The sequence below is a fragment of the Dipodomys merriami genome, unplaced genomic scaffold (genome assembly GCF_024711535.1).
Source record: "Dipodomys merriami isolate MVZ:Mamm:240054 unplaced genomic scaffold, mDipMer1.0.p SCAF_1, whole genome shotgun sequence".
Taxonomy (NCBI): Eukaryota; Metazoa; Chordata; class Mammalia; order Rodentia; family Heteromyidae; genus Dipodomys; species Dipodomys merriami.
The window spans coordinates 7752917-7773963 of NW_027202270.1; the positions used below are offsets into that span (position 1 = coordinate 7752917).

Genomic DNA, 21047 nt, shown 5'->3' on the forward strand with positions numbered 1-21047 from the left:
TGCAGTCCCTAATCAAATTTCTGCAATTTCTCATCTAAAGATGAATTCTTTCCCTTAATATATTTTTATTCTTAGATGTTCTGTTCAATATTATTTGCCTAAGAAAACTAGTGGCTCATCTGGGCGATTATTTTCTGTGTATTATGTGACCCCCAGATCCAGTAGGCAGGATTCTAAATGACTCGAGAAGATTTTCTCCTCTAAAGAACTATAGGTATAATAAGATGTTGTTTTTATGATTCTTATAATTAGCTTACATTATATAGTGAATTGGACCTTAAAAATTGGAGGATTATTAGAGTAAGTCTCCAAGAACAAAGATTTTTGTTTGTGGATGGCCTCAAATAAATCAGAGAATCATCTGGCCAGTTAATATACACCTAAAAGAATGGATAACAGAAATGTAAAATGGGTATGGTTGTGGGGAGGAGGGTTCTAGTAGAAGGAGGGAGAATGGAGAGGGTAAAGAGTATGAATATGATCGCTTTATACTACACACACACACACTCACACACACACTCACACACACACACATACACACACACACACACACACACACATCATGAAAATAGAAGAAGGCTAATTCCACTGGGAAGTGCATTCAGCAGAAAACTGCCAAGAAAAACCAGCTTGGAATGTGGCCTCTGAACAGTGTATTGATTGAACAATTCTCCCTCTCTCACCTGCCCCATGTCTTGGTGGTGAGCACAAGTCACCCAGGGGCTTTTCTCCATCAAATGTTTGTAAACAAGGATGGCTGCCAGCTGAAGAAACTGATGAAATCCCTTAGAGGACTCCTCATAGACACAAGGAAGGTCACAGCAGTTAAGAACAAGGTGGGGGGATGTCCCTCTGCTCAGACCCTGATGCAGTGGCTAAAGTAGTCTCTGGAGGTGGAAGACTGGCCACACCCCTTCCTTCCCTCCCTCAACAACTTGGACCCACCCATTTCTCCTGCCTGAGTTCTTTGGGAAGGGGACCAAGTAGAAGGAAAGATGGTGGGGTAAGCCCCTTCCTGCAGGCAGAGAAAAGCCAAGACTCCTTTAGTTTCTTGGAAAAATTGAAGGTACAATTAATTACCTTCTGTGCTACCTGGTGGTTGGCTGAGCATCTTCTCAGCTGTTCCCTCATTCGTCATCTGGAAAACACTGGGGTCACAGGACACTGAGGAGGAACACAGATGGCACTGACCATGCAGAAGGACCAGGAAACACATCCCCACATGCTCAGATGGAACCAGCAAGTTCCCAGAAAATAAGGGGGGGCTCAGGGATCGCAATCATAACACGGAATCTTGACAAAGATTCAATGAAAGAGTGAAAAGGAAAAAAGCACCATCTTGTCTCGATAGTCACTATTTCAATATGTACACACAAGGCCTACCAGTAAGGGTAGTACTGTCAGGAAGAGGACTCCTACGGATTCTGCCTTGTGTTTCCCACTAAAGGCTCTCGTCATTTGTGAGCGCTGGCTGGAGTGGGTCCCAGTGGGCTCCAAGCAGACATCTCTGTGCCCAGCAACAGCCCCCCAGGGCCCATGGCTAGAAACACCTTCTTTCCTTACCTGGCCCATTTCTGGGTGGAGAGCACAAGGCATCCTGGGGCTCCTTTTCTGGGTTGATTTCCAAGCCAGCAGTGTCTCTCTCTGCAGAGAAAAACAAAAGCCTTTGCTATTTAACCAGGATCTTAAGGGTGACAAAAGTGACAGTGAAGACGGGGAATACTCGAGCGTCGCGCAGGTAAGGCCACTGCCTCCAGACCCTGCTGGGCCACCTTTGGGTCAGCTGGCCTAGAGGTGAACACATTGGTCACCCTCTCCAGCTCACTTCCTCAGAGCCCTGCCTGTCCGCACTCTGCCTCTTCCCTCCCCTCCTGCATGTGGTCTCTGCCTCTGCCCCTGCTTCTGGCTGCCAGCACCTCCAGTGTTTCTTGAATGTGTTTCTGCCTCCTTGGCTCTGGTCTCTGTCTCTTCTTCCTTGCTCTTTGTCTTTGCTGTGAATCCAATGTCAGTTGTCTTCCTCTATTTCTCTTCCTGGGCATCAGTGTTGGATGAGGGGGCAAGGGGGCCATGGAGCAGCAGCAGGTGGAAATCCCACACCTCTTGAATCTGGCACAATCTTCTGCTCCACTGCCAAGTGAATCTATTCTCAACAACTTGAGCTCTGACTTGTTCTTGCCAGCTTGATGATGGACATGAATTCAGATACACACTCATTTGCTTTTTTTTTTTTTTTTTTTGGTCAGTCATGGGGTTTGTACTCTGGGCCTGGGTGCTTACCCTCAGCTCTTCAGCTTAAGCTAGCACCCTACCACTTGAGCCACTGTGCCACTTCTAGCTTTTTTCTGCTTATGTGGTGCTTAGGAATCGAATCCGGGGCCTCATGCATGCCAGGCAAGCACTATACCACTGAGCCACCTTCCCAGCCCATGTTCCTACGCTTTTTCTTTCACTACTTCATTTATTTTCACATTTGCCTAATCTTAGAAAGTTTGAGCCAAGTGTTACTTCCTGATTTTCGTATGTCTCTGAATTTAAGAATATAGTAACCAAAAGCAAACAGAGGGAAACAAAAATACAGTTAAGTCCCTAATCCAAACCACCCCCAAATTAAGTCAGTAGCCAAATGAATCAGGCTGTAGAGTCATACTTTGTCACAAGTCCCTCCTCTTACAAAGAGGTGCCTTTTAACAAGGTAGTTTGTGAATACCATGTATCTTGATGAACTAGTCTCTAGTTCATTTGAAAATAGGTAAATCATTTTCTTGCAATGTAATCTGCAATAGCTCATATCATGTACTTGATGAGATGTCCCTGTTTGGATCAGTGCTTGGTTGGTGTGACTGGTATGCCATGCCTGGCTAACACACCATCTGCATTTAGAACTAAATGCAGCAGCCTTTCTGCTGTTGGTCATGGGATCCTGTCAGAGCCCCTGTCTCCTCCTATAGAACAGGGGCTTTCTCTCTGTACTCTCACTATGACTCAAACCCTTACCCTCCACTTCACGGATGACCACACTTCACTAGAGATAGCCCTGGTGTATAATGAGGGACTTTCAGTGTATCCTTCCAACATATTCGAGAAGTAGCTATAGAAAAATTGGGGTGGGGGACGCATGGGGGCGAGGTAGTTGTGTGTTCCTTTGTCCTAACCAGTATTGCATCATTTTACACCATTCTACATCATTATCTGAGAAACTTTCCATCCTTTAGCAACACTCTTCTAAATGTCATAGAGATGTATTCTTTTTTTCTCTTTTTTTGCTGGTTCAGGGGCTTCAGCTCAGGGTCTGGGCACTGTTCCTGAGCTCCTTCTCAAGCTAGTGCTCCACCACATTAGCCACAGAGCAACTTCTGGCTTTTCTGACTATTTTGGGGGGTTATGGGAGTTTCATGAACTTTATTGTCTAGGCTAAATTTGAACTGTGATCCTCAGATCTCAGCATCCTGAGTAGGTAGGATGACAGGCATGAGCCACCAGCTCTAGAAGCTGAGTGGCTTCAGGTATTCCGAAAATGGAAATACCAGATTAAATATGCAAAGGACTAATGTGAGCAGTCCTGGGAAAATTCTCTTACATGTGATCAATTTTTAGTTGATCTGACTATTAATCTGCCTAGGCTGTAGACTTAGATGAAAGATCTATAGGCCACCAAAAGAATAAATATACTTCCCTTCCCTGCAGTCCCTAATCAAATTTCTGCAATTTCTCATCTAAAGATGAATTCTTTCCCTTAATATATTTTTATTCTTAGATGTTCTGTTCAATATTATTTGCCTAAGAAAACTAGTGGCTCATCTGGGCGATTATTTTCTGTGTATTATGTGACCCCCAGATCCAGTAGGCAGGATTCTAAATGACTCGAGAAGATTTTCTCCTCTAAAGAACTATAGGTATAATAAGATGTTGTTTTTATGATTCTTATAATTAGCTTACATTATATAGTGAATTGGACCTTAAAAATTGGAGGATTATTAGAGTAAGTCTCCAAGAACAAAGATTTTTGTTTGTGGATGGCCTCAAATAAATCAGAGAATCATCTGGCCAGTTAATATACACCTAAAAGAATGGATAACAGAAATGTAAAATGGGTATGGTTGTGGGGAGGAGGGTTCTAGTAGAAGGAGGGAGAATGGAGAGGGTAAAGAGTATGAATATGATCGCTTTATACTACACACACACACACACACACACACACACACACACACACACACACACACACACACACACACACACACACACACACACACACACACACACACACACATCATGAAAATAGAAGAAGGCTAATTCCACTGGGAAGTGCATTCAGCAGAAAACTGCCAAGAAAAACCAGCTTGGAATGTGGCCTCTGAACAGTGTATTGATTGAACAATTCTCCCTCTCTCACCTGCCCCATGTCTTGGTGGTGAGCACAAGTCACCCAGGGGCTTTTCTCCATCAAATGTTTGTAAACAAGGATGGCTGCCAGCTGAAGAAACTGATGAAATCCCTTAGAGGACTCCTCATAGACACAAGGAAGGTCACAGCAGTTAAGAACAAGGTGGGGGGATGTCCCTCTGCTCAGACCCTGATGCAGTGGCTAAAGTAGTCTCTGGAGGTGGAAGACTGGCCACACCCCTTCCTTCCCTCCCTCAACAACTTGGACCCACCCATTTCTCCTGCCTGAGTTCTTTGGGAAGGGGACCAAGTAGAAGGAAAGATGGTGGGGTAAGCCCCTTCCTGCAGGCAGAGAAAAGCCAAGACTCCTTTAGTTTCTTGGAAAAATTGAAGGTACAATTAATTACCTTCTGTGCTACCTGGTGGTTGGCTGAGCATCTTCTCAGCTGTTCCCTCATTCATCATCTGGAAAGCACTGGGGTCACAGGACACTGAGGAGGAACACAGATGGCACTGACCATGCAGAAGGACCAGGAAACACATCCCCACATGCTCAGATGGAACCAGCAAGTTCCCAGAAAATAAGGGGGGCTCAGGGATCGCAATCATAACACGGAATCTTGACAAAGATTCAATGAAAGAGTGAAAAGGAAAAAAGCACCATCTTGTCTCGATAGTCACTATTTCAATATGTACACACAAGGCCTACCAGTAAGGGTAGTACTGTCAGGAAGAGGACTCCTACGGATTCTGCCTTGTGTTTCCCACTAAAGGCTCTCGTCATTTGTGAGCGCTGGCTGGAGTGGGTCCCAGTGGGCTCCAAGCATCATCTCTGTGCCCAGCAACAGCCCCCCAGGGCCCATGGCTAGAAACACCTTCTTTCCTTACCTGGCCCATTTCTGGGTGGAGAGCACAAGGCATCCTGGGGCTCCTTTTCTGGGTTGATTTCCAAGCCAGCAGTGTCTCTCTCTGCAGAGAAAAACAAAAGCCTTTGCTATTTAACCAGGATCTTAAGGGTGACAAAAGTGACAGTGAAGACGGGGAACACTCGAGCGTCGCGCAGGTAAGGCCACTGCCTCCAGACCCTGCTGGGCCACCTTTGGGTCAGCTGGCCTAGAGGTGGACACACATTGGTCACCCTCTCCAGCTCACTTCCTCAGAGCCCTGCCTGTCCGCACTCTGCCTCTTCCCTCCCCTCCTGCATGTGGTCTCTGCCTCTGCCCCTGCTTCTGGCTGCCAGCACCTCCAGTGTTTCTTTGAATGTGTTTCTGCCTCCTTGGCTCAGGTCTCTGTCTCTTCTTCCTTGCTCTTTGTCTTTGCTGTGAACCCAATGTCAGTTATCTCTTTCCTCTATTTCTGTTCCTGGGATCAGTGTCAGAGTAAGGGGTCATGAGGCAGAGGGAAGCCCAGGCAGAACCACCCAAGGCAAGAAAGGGTGAGTCCATCCGCTCACAGTCAAAAGGAGGACCTGAGTTTTGCATCTGCTGATACAACTTTTAGCTGAGAGAAGAGGATATGGGCCTCCATGATGGAGGGCAGCCACAGAAGCCCACAGGAAGAGTAGCTATGGACTCCTAGGACAACAGAGACCACTGGACTGAAGGAAGCAAATAACTGGGTCCAATTTCCACTTCTCAAGTGAGAATTGTGAGAAATGAGGTCAAGAACAAGAGAATACAAGACCCTCATCTATTTAGCAAGAGAGAAGATCAGGAAAAGCAAGAGTTTCTAGGGTTAGAAAGCAAACCTTGGTTTCCCGTGGGGGGACTCTTTTTCCTGACAGATATCCTAGTGGAGAAGGTTCTAGAACAATGTCTTCAGAACCATGGAACAATGTGCTTTGTTGACAGGACTGGGGTGAATACACTTGAGATCCATGCTGTCATCTAAGAGCAGGTGACACTGCCCTGAGGTCCTGGGGAGACCTGACTGGAAAAAACCACTCTGGCGATAGATGCTCTTGTGGAAGGCTCTCTGCCGCTCTCACTTCAGGGCTCTGGAGCTGCTACTTCTTCCCTCCTTGCTTTGGTCAGTTTTTACTCTGTAGGTTATTTGCTTTACAGCTTTATTTCCTTTCGCATTCCTTCCACATTGATAGGAGCTTACTATTGTTCTGCATAACATATTCCCTCCAACCTGTTTCTTTATCCTATTTCTTATTGAGGGTTTCCGCTTCCTAGTTTGTTTTTCACTTTCTCTGGGTCACTCTACTTCTCTCTTTTTCCTTTCTTTCTTCTGCCTCCCTCCTTCCTTTTTTCCCTCCCTCCCCCTCCCCCCCTTCCTTTTTGGTTTTTCTTTTCTTTTGGTTGTACTGGGGATTGAACTCAGTCAGGTCATTGCACGTGACTCTATTTAGAGATAAAATTGGAATGCGCCATGTACTGCCTGATTCTAGGTTTTTATTACCCTATACCTTTAAGCTCTTCACCCAAGGTGTGCCCATTTAAGGGACCTCCAGTTGCATGGATACAGTAACACCCAGGGTGAACCAAAGTGTGTGTGGTTAAGAGGAGAGCAAGGAAAGCATCTCTCTCTTGTGCACAGAGAGGCAAAGCATTTCAAGAGTGAGGTGACTGGTGACTGAAGTATAATTAGCTCTCCAAGCACCTGCCAGGAGCTTGGGAACCTCCTTGGCAGACATGAGCCCACAGAACACTGAAGAGCAATGTGGAAATGGTGGTCAGACATGGGGATGCTGGGAGATCTCTAGGCATCCTGCTGTGTTGTGCAAGCACAACGTGAGCTTCTCCTTGGGAACATGAGAAGGGGTGGCCCCAGGGACCTCACCAGAGACCCCCCACTCCACTCCAGGCTTTCTCTGCCTCCTTCTTTTCTGTTTATCATGGTTGTCTTCATTTTTTTCTGTCAGCATAATATATTGTACTCTCTCTCTCTCCTTCTCTCTCTCTCTCTCTCTCTCTCTCTCTCTCTCTCTGACTTGAACTCAGGGCCTGTGCTCTTGCTTTCCACTCACAGCTGACACTCTACCATTTCTCCACTTCTAGCTTTTAACTGGAAAGTTGGGAGATAAAAGCCTCTTGGATTATGTGCCCTGGCTGGCTTGGAACCATAGTTCTCAGGGCTAAGCGTCCTGAGCAGCTAGGATTGCAGACATCCGCCATCAGCTTCCAGTTGCTGCTTCATCTGTACCATAACTACTGTATGTTCCTCGATTCCCTTTCTTCTTCACTGATCTCCAGAGCTCTTCAGCTTAGTTTACCTTCTGACCTATGCTTCTAAAGCTCTTGCATCTCACATGGCAGCCACCAGGCCTCCATCTCTCTTGCTGCTAACATGCTTGTATCAAATAAGAGACTCTCTGAACCAGGCCCTGATCCACTCACCCAGCATCTCTCGTGAGAGCTCTGCTCCATGATCCCAAACACCCTAACACCCTCCAGCCCCACCACAGCTCCACCAGAGTCATCAGAGATGTCAAATGCATGGCTCTCACTTGACAACTTAGACCTGGCCAATGGCCTTCCACACATTGTTGTCACTTCAGCTCTGAAATGGGAAGAACCAACAGCTTGTCTTCCCAAATTAATGCTGTGGAGATCAGATGACATCATCTGCCAACATTTACTCAGCAAGAAGGCCACATGTTAGTGACTTAGAAGTACCCTGAGGGCAGCTTGATTGGATGCTGGAGGCCTGTGGCGTCCCCTTTCTTGATTGGATGCTGGATGCCTGTGGTGTCCCTGCTCCCTTATGGAGGGAGTCATAGAAGGTGCCATGAAGCTCTGAGGAAAAGAAGGAAAGATGGTAAGAATGCCAAACAGCTGCATTTCACAATCACAGCTGGTGCACACTTCACTCCTGGGCTTTAGTGGACCCTTCCTGGCCTCAGATGAGGGGGCTCTCACATGGCCCAGGCCTTCGGATGGCTCCTGGAATCTGAAAGCTGTTCTCCATAGAGAATCTCCACTTAACATTTAAAAAGTGATAGGTAGTGGAAAGGTTGCAAATGTATCTAAACCTCTTTGAAATGATCAGAGAACATTAAAGCCAAATTCAAATAAATAATAAATGTGGGAAATGTTTCATCAACTATATATAATTATGAATAGTGAAGAGCAGAAGGACTTTTCCAGAAGAGAAGGTAACTGTTTTAGAGAAACAGGCCAGAAAGAGAGAGAGAGAGAGAGAGAGAGAGAGAGAGAGAGAGAGAGAGAGAGAGAGAGAGAGAGAAAGGTACAAGAGAGAGAGAGGTGCAAGAGTACTAAGGAAGAGGATAGGAATGTGGCCCAAGTGTTAAGAGCATCTGCCTAGCAAACACAGACCCTGAGTCCAAACACCAGTAATATAAATATGAAGGAAGGAAGGAAGGAAGGAAGGAAGGAAGGAAGGAAGGAAGGAAGGAAGGAGAGAGAGAGAGAGAGAGAGAGAAAGAAAGAAAGAAAGAAAGAAAGAAAGAAAGAAAGAAAGAAAGAAGAGAGAGAAAGAAAGAAAGAAGAGAGAGAGAAAGAAAGAGGCAAGAAAAAAAGAGAAGCAAGTTGACAGAGGATTGCACTGGGTGATAATTTTTTTTCTAATACAAAGCAAATTTTTTTAGCTGTAAGGTGGTAGCTCATGCCTATAATCCTAGCTCCTCAGGAGGAGCTGAAGACCTGCAGGTCAAAGCCAGGCTGGCCAGGAAAGTCCAGGAGACTCTTATCTCCAATTAACCACCAAAAAGCCAGAAGTAGAGCCGTGGCTCAAGTGGTACAGTGCTAGCTTTGAGGAAAAAAAAAAAAGCTCAGGGAAAGCGCTCAGGCCCTGAGCTCAAGCCACAGGACCAACACGAAACAAACAAAAATCTCTTTTAAATTCTTACCCATGTTTCCAAGCATCAGAGGGGACTTTGGTTTTTAGTTTTTGGTTTTTTCCCTAAGAAAGGACACCAATGCCCCAAAGAAGGACGGACATGAAAAACCCTAAGTTTTGTGCATCAAAATCAGGTCCTGACTGGATAATCATTTGTGGGGCTACCTGGCCCATGTGTGAGCTCCATAAGGACGTGGGCCATGGATGTTTCCTTCCACATTGTAGTGCTGTGTGTGGCATATCACAGTCCCTCAGGAAAATAAGTGCAAGTGCAAAATGAATGAACGAATGAAGTGGGCTTAAATCCCCATTATAGTTACCATTTGGGAAGTTTCTGAGAATCTCCTTTAAATCAGGATAAGCCAACATATTGACTTTGCTGAACAGCACCTTGAGAAGTGACAGGTCGAACGTCTTCTCAAGTTCACTGAGGATGTCATATATCACTTGTGCCAGTGGGACCACGTTCTTACAGCTTTCTTGAAAATGCTTCAAAGCATTGAATGGAGAATTAAGTCACTATGGATTTACAGATTGTAAAAGAGTCTCAGTTTGATCCAAAAACCATGTGCTCTCTTGTGAAATGTTTAGAACGTCATATATATGGAAACGGCTTCTTAAATGGTTTCTGCCGTAAGAAAGTTTTAAACCAGGTACTTGTGCCTCACATCTGTAATACTAGCTACTCAGGAGGCTGAGATCTGAGGATCCTGGTTTGAAGCTGGCCTGGGCAGGAAAAATCCAAGAGACCCTTATCTCTATTTAATCCAAAAGTTGTAAGTGGAGCTGTGGCTCAAGTGGTAGGGCACTAGCCTTGAGGAAAAGAGCTCAGGGACAGAACCTAGGCTCTGCACTCATGCCTCAGTATTGGCACACACATGTGTGAGCACACATACACACACCCAGACACACACACACACAGACACACACACACCCAGACACACCCAGACACACACACACACACCCAGACACACCCAGACACACACACACACACACACACACACACACACACACACACACACACAAGACTCATTTTGTGAACCTAACTCTCTGACATTAATATACAGGTTTTCTTTTCTTTTTTTCTTTTTTCTTTTGTCAGTTTTTTGTCAGTTGTGGGGCTTGAACTTAAGGTCTAGGCACTGTCCCTGAGCTTTTTCATTCAAGGTTAGCAGCTTACCACTTTGAACCATAGTGCCACTTCCAGTTTTCTGCTGGTTAACTAAAGATAAGAGTCTCATGGACGTTCCTGCCAAGGCTAGCTTTGAACCACGATCCTCAGATCTCAGCCTCCTGGGTAGCTAGGATGACAGGTGTGAGCCACCAGTACCTTGTTGATATACAGAGTTTTCAAAGACAAATGTCGGGGGCTTTGGAAGCCAGACTAGGAGATTTTAGAAGTGGCCTAATGGACCACTGTTCTGCTGAGCAAACAGCCTCTGCCTTCCTCCAAGGAGTGGCCTGGTCTGGGCTCCAGGAAATCAAGTGGCCACCTCCTCTGCCATGATCCTGGCCAAAAACAGAGAAAATTCAGAAAGACAAAGAGGTTTGCTCTCATTATCTCCTAGGGGACCCAGTGCTAATCTTCGTAACACTCTAGATTCCAAAAATGTCTAAAGGCCGTGCCAGGCGTCAGTGGCTCATGCCTGTAATCCTAGCTACTCAGGAAACTGAAATCTGAGGATTGCAGTTCAAAGCCAGCCCAGGCAGGAAAGTCTTTTAAGACTTTCATCTCCAATAAACTACCAGAAAACGAAGTAGCACTGTGGTTCAAGTGGTAGAGCTCTCACCTTGAGCTTAAAAGCTCAGGGACAGTGCCCAGGCCTAGTTCAAGCCCCACAACTGACAAAAAAAATGTCTAAAGGCAGCTACCAGCTTCATGTTAATGTCCCACACTACACTGTGAGTTTCTAGACTCACAGATTTCAAGCTCAGGTGTTTAAAATGAGTGGGCTTGATGTCAGGTGCTAGTATCTTATGCCTGTAATCCTAGCTACTCAAGAAGGCTGACATCTAAGGATCATGGTTTCAAGCCAGCCTGAGCAGGAAAATCTGTGAGACTCTTATTTTTGATTTACTACCAAAAAGCCAGAAGTGGAGCTGTGGCTCAAGTGATAGAGCACGAGCTTTGAGTAGTAAAAGCTCAGCACCCAGTATCTGAGTTCAAGCCTCAGTACTGACACAAATAAGTGACTTTGTAAACACACACAGTTTGGATTTATTTCCTTTTAGCTTATATTGGTATATCATTAAGCAAACTAGAGAGACTCCTATGATGTAATCCCAGTTCCCATTCTGCCCGGATCCCTCCCCTGGTAACTCTCTCCACAGTTACTGCAGGAAAAGTGGGCATCCTGGAAGGCCTGCTCTTCCCTTCACCTTCCAATTTACAGGATGTGAAGGTCCCCACTCACAGGGAACTCCCCTCCAGCCCATGGGCTGAACCCCTCAAGTTTGGGGCTGGCTTCCCATCACAAAGGAATTATCACTTACTTCATACATCTGTTCAGAGATGAAGGCACGGTCCCGGAGGCTCATGAGGAAAGGGAATGGACTCGTCACCGCACTGGCAATCTCCACCTTATTTTCTCTGAAGTACCTGAAAATGGGATCATCCTCCATATCCTGCTCCTCTGCGGCCATCCTAAGAAACAGTGATACCCGGTGAGATAGGTAGTGAGCTTCTAAATGCTTCCCAGTGACTCAATAATTATAAATAGGAAGCCTCCCAGAGAATAGGAGCTGAGGAAGGAGGATCATGAGTTCTAGGCCAGCCTGAGCTACACAACAAGACCTTGTCTTTAAAAAAAAGAAAAGAAAAAAATAAGAAGGAGGGGAGAGGGAGAGCAAAGACAGGATAGAAAAAAAAAAGAAAAGAAGGGCAGGGATATACCTCAAGTGATAGAGATTCTATTTAGCAATTACAATACCCTGAGTTCAAACTCTATTACAACCAAGAAGAAAGAAGGGAGGAGGAGGAGGAGGAGGAGGCAGCAGCATGAAATGACATGTGGCTTGCCTGACACTAGTAGCTTCCCCTGTAATCCTAGATACTCAGAGAGAAGTCCTAGAAACTCTATCTCCAATTAGCCAGCAAAAAAGCCAGCTAGAAGCATGCTTTTAAGCAAACTAAATGAGCTTGAGGCCCAGAATTTAAACTCCAGTACTACCAGAAAAGTGAGGGGGTGGGTCATAAAACCCTTACAACCAGAAAATCAACTAAGGAATGTGGAGGCCATGGTAGAGCCTCTCGCTAGCATGTTCAAGGCCTTGCTCTCTAGAGTCACAGAAAAGAAATAGAAAAGCAGAAAAGGCATAGGAAGCAAAGAACAAAAAATAGAAACAGTGAGTACAATGAAAATATATACAAGTGTAGTAGGTATTAACCTAGCTATATTAATAATTTAAACATGAATGGCCTAAATATTCCCAGTAAAAGATAAAGAACTGTTGAAAGTTAACTATATAACTTATGGGTCGAGATGGAAGTGAAAAACTGGGAGAGAGTGAGGGAAGAGGTGACACTGTCCAAACAGAAATGTACTCATTACCTGCTACTGCAACCCATCTGTCTATTGCCCTTATAATTATTGTAAAGGAACTTGGAACCAGAAACAGAGAAACAACCATGTAAGAGGCCAAATTGTGAGTCTTTTTTTGGGGGGGGGGGGTCCGGTCGTGGGGCCTAAACTCTGGGCCTGAGCGCTGTCCCTCAGCTCTTCAGCTCAAGGCTAGCACTCTACCACTTGAGCCACAGCGCCACTTCCGGCTTTTTTCTTATGTGGTGCTGAGGAATCGAACCCAGGGCCTCGAGCATTCACGGCAAGTACTCTACCACTGAGCCACCTTCAAATTGTGAGTCTTTATTGGAGAGCTGAAGGACCACTGGGGGACTGTCTCAAAAACCAGCAGCTGGGAATGCAGCTAGCACAAAGCTTACATAGGTAAGGGGTGAGGAATTATCCTAACAGAAATGTTATACATGAGCCAAGAAAACCAGATGAAAACCTAATAAATGTATCAAAGCAAATCAGATAAGGACACTATCAGGAAATCAAGGGCCAATTATCTAAGTGAAGGAAGATTTTCCTGGAGTTTAACAACTCAGGACACATTTGTAATCCAGAGAATGTCCTCTATTACCTCTAGAATTTTTCAGAGGTGTGTAGAAATCCCTCTCTACACAGCAAGGCATCAATCAAGATGGCTATAAGGACAGGCATGCTTCAAGGCATACTGCTTAGACCCAGTATCCTTACTTCATAACAATTCTTAAAAAAATAAAAAAGACAAAGAGTAAGCTAGGTACTAACAGCTCACATTTATAATCCTAGTTGCTTAGTAGGCTGAGATCTGAGGATCATGGCTGAAAAACTAGCCTGGGCAAGAAAGTCTGTGAGACTCTAATCTACAACTACTAAAAAAGCCTGAAGTAGAGCAGTGGTTCAAGTGGTAGAGTGCTAGCCTTAAGTGAAAAAGCTTAGGCCTAGGCTCTGAATTCAAGCCCCAAGACTGGTACACACACACACACACACACACACACACACACACACACACACACACACACACACACACACACACACACACACACACACACACACACACACACACACACACACACACACACACACACACACACAGAATCCAACTATATCTTGTATGTAAGAAAACCACTTTAAATATATAAACACGAATAAGTTTAACATAAAGGGATAGAGGGAGGTATGCCATACCTGTTCTAATGAAAGGAAAGCTCCAATAGTTATAACAATTTCAAACAAAACAAACTTTGGAGTAAGGAAACGGTCAGTGATGAATGGAGTACTATATAATTATAAAAGAGTCCATTCTCCAAGAAGACACACAGTCTTCAATGTACATGCAACTGAAAACCTATTACCAAAAGGCAGAGGCAGACTGGGTGGGTAGACTTGGTAGAAGAGAACTCACCTAACATGTGCAAGGCATGCCTGGACTGACGCTCAGCATAAGCAATAAGAGTCAAAAATTGATAGCAATACCATGAGCAACAGATAAATCCATGACTAATGTTGAATACTTCAATATTTCTCTTGTAGTCTCTGAAAATCAGCGAGGCTACAGCTGACTTAAACAGCAAGAGTGATCAACTTGATCTAACTGGCATTTAGTTTACAAACTGTTCAGCAGTAGCAAAGTACACAGAGCCCTTACGTTAAATATTTATTAAGGCAGAACACATTTTAAGCCATGAAATGTATCTTACCAAATTTAAGAGGATAGAAATCATTGAAGTGTATTGTCAGATCACATTAGAATCAAACTGAAGATCAACAACAGAAAGACAGCCAGAAAAATTTCTAATATTTAGAAATTGAACAATTCCATTCTAGAGCCAAAGAAGTCTCAAGAAAAAACATAGACAGTTGGAACCAAATACAAAGAAAACTCAACTTACCAAATTGGTAAGATACAGCCAAAGCTGTCCTTAGAAGGAAACGTACAGCACTTATTTAGAAAAGAAAAAACAAGATATAAACTAATCTATGTTTTCATCTGAGAAAATCAGAGAAATAAAGGAGCAAGTTAAGCCTAATGGCAACAGAAGAAAATGAGAAATAAAAAAGTTAAAGTATGAGAAATAGGAAAACGTTAGAGAAATGCAGTGAAACCAAATGCTTTTTTAAATATTTGTAAAATTGACTAAACCCTTAGCCAACCTGACAAAGAAAACACAAAAAGAAAAGACATAAGTCATAAATATCAGAAATATAAAAGGGCCCTCTCCATGAATCCCATAGATACTGAAAGATAAGATAACTCTACAGATTTGATATTCAGTTTTTTTTCCTTTGTGGTGCCAGTACTGGGGCTTGAACTCCGGGCCTGGGCACTGTTCCTTAACTTTTTCTACTCAAGGCTGGTGCTCTACCACTTGAACCAGAGCTCCAATTCTGGTTTTGGTGGTGAACTGGACCTGTGATTCTCACAGACTTTCTTCCCTGGGACTACCTTCAAACCATGATCTCAGCCTCCTAAGTATCTAGGATTACAGGCATGAACCACAGGCTCTCAGGTGATAATCAAATGTCTTAAAAGTGACTAATAGCTCCCCAAACAGACAGCATCAGGTCCCGCTAGCACCGCTAGCAAATCTACCAAATGTTTACCAAGAAATGATCTTTGTTGGAGCTGCACCAGTGCCAGGTGAAGTTTGGGCTCAGAGTCCCCATTAGAGGAGTTCCCCTACACTTCTACATTGCCTTGTATTTTTAAAAGATGATTTCGAGCTGGGCACTGGTGATTCACTCCTGTAATCCTAGCTATTCAGGAAGCTGATACCTGAGAATAGAAGTTCAAAGCCAGCCTGGGCAAAAAGTCCCCGTGAGACTCTTATCTCTACTTAACCACTCAAAAACCAGAAGTGGCTGGCACTGTGGCTTGAGTGGTAGAGCTCTATCCTTGAGAACAAAGAGGCTCAGGGACAGCGCCCAGGCCCTGAATTCAAGCCCCACAACTGATGCCCCCCCCATACACAAAAAGATCATTTTGGTGGCTTATGCCTGTAATCCTCACTGCTCAGAAGGCTGAGATCTGAGGATCATGGTTCAAAGTCAGCCCAGGCAGAAACGTCCATGAGATTCTTTTATCTCCAACTAACCAGCAGAAAACCAGAAGTGGTGCTGTGGCTCAAAGTGGTAGAGCACTAGCCTTGAGCCAAAATGCTCAGAGACAGTACCCAGGCCCTGAGTTTAAGCCCCCAAGACTGACTCCCCCCCCAAAAAGTTAAAAAGATAATTTCTGTCTACTCCCCTAAGCAGGTGTTTCGAATATCCGGGAACAGATGGAGGAAGAGGGGGAGGAGGTAGAGTAACACTCCCCACCTTCTTTGCCTTTTTTCATTTTTTGTTGGGTCTAATCTACTTTCACTTCCTCCAATCCGGTGATCAGAGATCCTGAGTTGACTCAAGGGCTCAGGGCCACAAAGATGGCCCACAGCAGAACTGAGCCCCAGCTAGGAAGACTAGAAAAAGGTTCACAACACACAAGCATCTGATTGGGATTTTTAATTTTTCTACCATGATCTCTTTTTTTGGACAGAGTTGTCTTTTGGAGTTGGGATAAGGGAGGCCTGAGGAGAGGGGTCATAGGTTGGGAGTTATCATCATCTCCTACAACAAAGCCATTTGGCCATCAGAAGGAAACAAGGTGTTATGAGTCAGGATGGACTTAAGTTTTTCACCAACAGCTAACATACTATAGTTTAAAAGAAATCCTCATTTAAAAATATAATGTTATTGTTATTATTAAAATGTGATACTATTTCATATGTCAAGTACATTTCTTTCTCTTTTTTTGTAGATTGTGGGGCTTGAACTCTGGGCCTGGCGCTCATCCTCACCTCTTCAGCTCAAGGCTAGCTCTCTACCACTTGAGCCACAGCACCACTTCTGGTTTTCTGGTGGTTCATTGGAGATAAGAGTCTCACAGACTTTCCTTCCTGGGCTGGGTTTGAACAGTGATGCTCAGATCTCAGCCTCCTTAGTAGCTAGGATATAGGCATGAGCCACTGGTGCCTGACTAGTACATTTCTTTTTGGACAATGTCACCCCTTTCTTTGCTTTCCTCCAGTTTCCCCCTCCCACCCCCACCCACAAATTGCAGAGTTCATTTTCCACATAGTATCTACTGAGTATCATGCCTGCATTTGTTATCCTCCCTCCCTCCATTTCTGTGCTCCCCAACCCCCCTTAGTCACCCTTCAAAAGACAGAAAAAAGTACACAAACAAACACACACCATCACCTCCAACAAAAACCCATGTTTCCATTTCCTGGAATGTATTTTGATAAATAGTACTTTAAATGTTCATAGGCACTGTGCCTCTGGGCTTCTCCCCAAAGATTATCCTCCTTTAGTCCTACTGCTTGTGTATGAATGCCCAGAGTCCTGGATGACTTACCATGCCCCATGTGTTACCTACTGAATGAGACTGGGTAAATAGAAGCAACAGATGTAAATAAAAGTAACAGGTACAAACATTGACATTCATCAGAGATGAAGGACAAGGAAGAAACAATAACATCTTACCTGACGCTGAGGTTTCTGCCTCCACCTCTGACTGGAGGGCCCTGTGGGCTATGAACTTGGCTTAGGATCTCAGCCTTTTAGGTTTGCACCTCTCTGCCTTCCCAGAGCTCGGGGAGAAACTGCCAATGAACCAAACACAGTGTCAGGGCTTTGCCTCAAAAAGAAGAAAGGAAAGTGAAACTTCCTAACTGTGATGTGGCTGCACTCACACACAGATCTCTTTGCACTCAGCTCTGCCTCACAGACAGGAACAGGAGCAGGCAAAGTCCCCCCCAAAATGTACCAACACTTACTCTGCTGAGCAAAGAATGGAAACAGTTCAACTAAAATACATCAAGAATATCTTGAGGTGAGGTGGCCTAAGTCAGATAGGGAGGTTGGCCATTTGGAATTTTCTCTCAGGCTCATGGTCTGTTAGATACCTTAGTATCCAGGACTAGAAGAGTTAAAACCTGGTATTCGAATTGGAATTTCCCACCTGGAAAAGACCCAAAATGCTTGGTTCATCCAATTCTCTGGAACAGATCCAACGGTAATACAGAACTCTCTCTGCGCTTCCAAGTGCAGACAAGTATAGAGAACATGGGCAGAGGCCTCCCTACAATTTTAAGTTTTCCTGCAGTGAAGATGACGGGTACGGTAAGGCAAGAAGTAAGCTTCATTTAGTTCAGTGAAGTCTTTAAGACAGCAACCAAGCTTCTTATGGAATGGAGTAATCAATCGGGAGCTGAGATTTTTATCTAGACAATTCAGGAAGATGGGTGCATTGGATTTTTTATGGTATATCTTTTTTTTTTAACCTCTACCTGACCATTCTGTAAATGCAGAACAACTTCGAAAAATAGCTATTTATCAGTACAAAGTTGAGGCTAAAGAAATAGAAATAAAAGAGAAATGCAGTATGAGGATATAACAAAAATAAGCCAGGCCCAGTTGCTTACACCTATAACCCTAGTTACTCAGGAGGCTGAGATCTGAAGGTGGAGGTTCAAAGCCAGCTTAGACAAGAAAGTCTGGGAGATGCTTATCTCCAGTTAATCAGCAAAAGCCAGAAGTAGAGCTGAGGCTCAATGTGGTAGAACATCAGCCTTAAGTGAAAAAGTTAAGGGACAGCACCTAGACTCTGAGTTCAAGCCTTTGTACTGGCACCAAAAACAAAAAAAAACTAAGCTAAAAAAAAAGAAAGGACTAATGTTAAATGATGGGACTGTTTAGAGGTGGGAAGGGGAGTGTTGAATCTAATCAAAATACTTGATATAAATGTATGAAAATATAGTAACAAAACCTGTCAAATAAAATATAAAATAAATAACTGGAAGAGAAAAGTAGATGTTCTTTTTTTTTTTCTTGAGTGAAAACCAGTTCAGTACCATTACAGATGAAGGAAATGGAGGTAAAAACCACAATGAGATGATTTCCTGTTGATACCAATTGAAATGGCAGAGGTCAAGGCCCACTGCTGGGAGGTCTGCTAGGCCAGGCTGGGGCCTCTGAAGGGTGGACCTGTAGGCCTCAGGGCTGCCAGTAGGAGGTGTGGATCTGCTACAGCTGGGCTTATGCACTTGCAGCCACCACCACTGAGAGGTGAGGGCAGGAGGGAAGTGGGGGCAGACCCCAGAGCGCCATCTGCTGGTGGGAAGCCTGGGGATGGCCGGGAGGCAAGGACACCCATCACGGGCCCCTTGTGGCACCTTGGCACAGAAGGCCACAAGGCCTCCTGTGAAGCCTCCTCCAGGGCCTCCTCACCTGGGCTGTGCTGGGATTCGTCCCTGGGCTCAGGAGCCCCAGGTGGGTGTTGGGGCTCAGGTGTAGGCAGGCTTTGGAGCCCCTCCTGACCCTGTTGATTGCCTGCAGCCATTTTTTAAAAAAATTTACTTTATTGTTATTATAGAAGTGATGTGCAGAGGGATTACAATGAGTCAGGTAATGAGTGCAGTATCCTCTGTCCCTTCCCTCTCTGCCAGTCCCTCCCTCCCATCTCCACCCTCCAGTTGTGTAGTTCACTTTCACAGTGTCCAGTGAGCTGCACTGCTGCACTTTCTCATCCTTCCTTTTTCCTTCCAGTTCTGTACGATCCCTTCCACCCTCCCCCCACCCTATGATCCCAGGTGCATAAGATGTCAGGCAAAACCCCAGGTAAGCATGGATGTGCTGGACAGAGGCAGGGCAATCCAACCTGAGCCTGGCTGTGAACATTCCATTATGGGCCTAACCTGTGGGGAGCGCTGAAGCCAAGCTGTGAGACCTGGAAAGAGGTTGAGAGCTGGACCCTGGGAAGGTTGCACTGTCAAGGCAAGACAGATGCAGAGCTGTTTGAACATTAAGAGAGTTGAGACCTTGGATAAGGGAGTCAATTGTCACTATACTTACCTATGGCAAAATTCACCAAACTGTTCACTTAGGATGACTGCATCTTAAACATCCATAACACTGAGCTGAAAGAGAATTACACACAATGTTAGGCTCTTATTATATACATCATTTGCTTGTGAATTAACAGGGTAGGTTTTCCATTATTTGTGGATTCTTGAGCATGTATTGCTTAGAATGAACATCTTTTGTCCTTGTTCATGTTAGTTTTTTTCTAAAGTAATTTTTTCCGAATTTCCTAATTCCTTTCTGGCATTATTTTCTCTGTCTCACTTGCGTATGTGTTGGCTTTTTCTTTCCCACAATTGAGTGTGTGTTTGAGTGTGTGTGTGTGCTCACTTGGCTTTTTCACTCAAGGCTGGGTGTTCTACCACTTCAGCCTCTACTTCTGGCTTTTGAGGCATTAATTGGAGTTTGATGTCTCATGGAATTTTCTGTCTGGGCTGGCTTTGAACATCCATCTTCAGATCTCAGCTTCCTGAGCAGCTAGGATTACAGGCATTAGCCACCCCATGTATCTTGTTTTTGCCAGTCATGTGGCTTCAACTCAGGGCACAGCCCCTGAGCTGCTTTTGTTCAAGGAACTGAGCCAGTTGAGCCACAGCGCTCCTTCTTTTACTGTTTATGTGGTACAAAGGAATCGAACCTGGGGCTCCATGTATGCTAGGCAAGCACTGTACCCCTGAGCCACCTTCCCAGCCCGTGTTTTATTTTAATCAGATCTCCCACACACTTATTCTCACTTTCCCCATGCCCATCATTCACTATGGATTCACAGCTTTCATTTTTGTATTGGTCGGTCTGGTGGTGGGGGCTGAACTCTGGGCCTGGGCACCATCCCTCAGCTGTTCTAGAGTCCTTCCCTGGGGAAAGGGCTTGGATCTGCTTCCCACACCCCTGTGGAGCTTTCCAACACCCCCAAAGACCTGTCCCTCTAGGCAGAATTCTGGTTTCTGTTCCGGTTCCCCTCTAGCTCAGTGTTCTGATGTAATTTTATCCTGACCATTTCTAGGCTTTTCTGACACAGCCTCTATGGTGGTTTGCTTTAAAAATACCACTGTGGTGACCCTAGCTATTCAGGAGGCTGGGATCTGAGGATTGTCATGACCATGGTTGGAGGTGACAAAGCCGTGAGTTTTATGAGTTGGTTTGCACCCTGCCCTGGGTTACCTCAGAACTAGAAGCAGCTGCAGCCTCCAAGGGGGCACGTTTGTGTCCTTTCTTTTCTCCTCTCCACAGGCCTCTCCACCTCTCTGTGGGCCTCTCCGCTGGCCTCCGCCAGCCTGGGCTCCTCAGGCCTGAGAGAGGCCGGACACTGCTCCGCTCTCTTCCGGTCTCTCTTCCTCTCTCTCTCCCTTGCTCCCCTCCTCCCTCTCTCCTCTCTCCTTCCCCCTCTCCCCGGAACCCCCTCCTCACTATATC

The 21047-nt window shown here is 45.0% G+C and overlaps 1 protein-coding gene across 5 annotated transcripts in view; it reads right to left on the reverse strand.

Annotated features, from left to right (window-relative positions):
• The window catches only part of LOC138822375 (nuclear body protein SP140-like), a 60100-nt gene extending 40410 nt beyond the window's left edge, over positions 1-19690 (reverse strand). For 3 of the 5 annotated variants that reach the window (XM_070015207.1, XM_070015205.1, XM_070015203.1), the window contains exons 1-9: positions 19626-19690; positions 17256-17374; positions 11680-11830; positions 9507-9675; positions 8004-8123; positions 5269-5349; positions 4788-4871; positions 1564-1644; positions 1081-1164 (exon numbers count right to left, since the gene is read on the reverse strand). In XM_070015207.1, coding sequence (XP_069871308.1) covers positions 1081-1164; positions 1564-1644; positions 4788-4871; positions 5269-5349; positions 8004-8123; positions 9507-9675; positions 11680-11829 — 769 coding nt within the window. In that variant the 5' untranslated portion in view covers position 11830; positions 17256-17374; positions 19626-19690. Of the gene's footprint in view, positions 1-1080; positions 1165-1563; positions 1645-4787; positions 4872-5268; positions 5350-8003; positions 8124-9506; positions 9676-11679; positions 11831-17255; positions 17404-19625 lie in introns of those variants that run through there. The other 2 variants (XM_070015206.1, XM_070015204.1) reach the window with 2 other exon arrangements.
• Positions 19691-21047: the final 1357 nt, after the last annotated feature.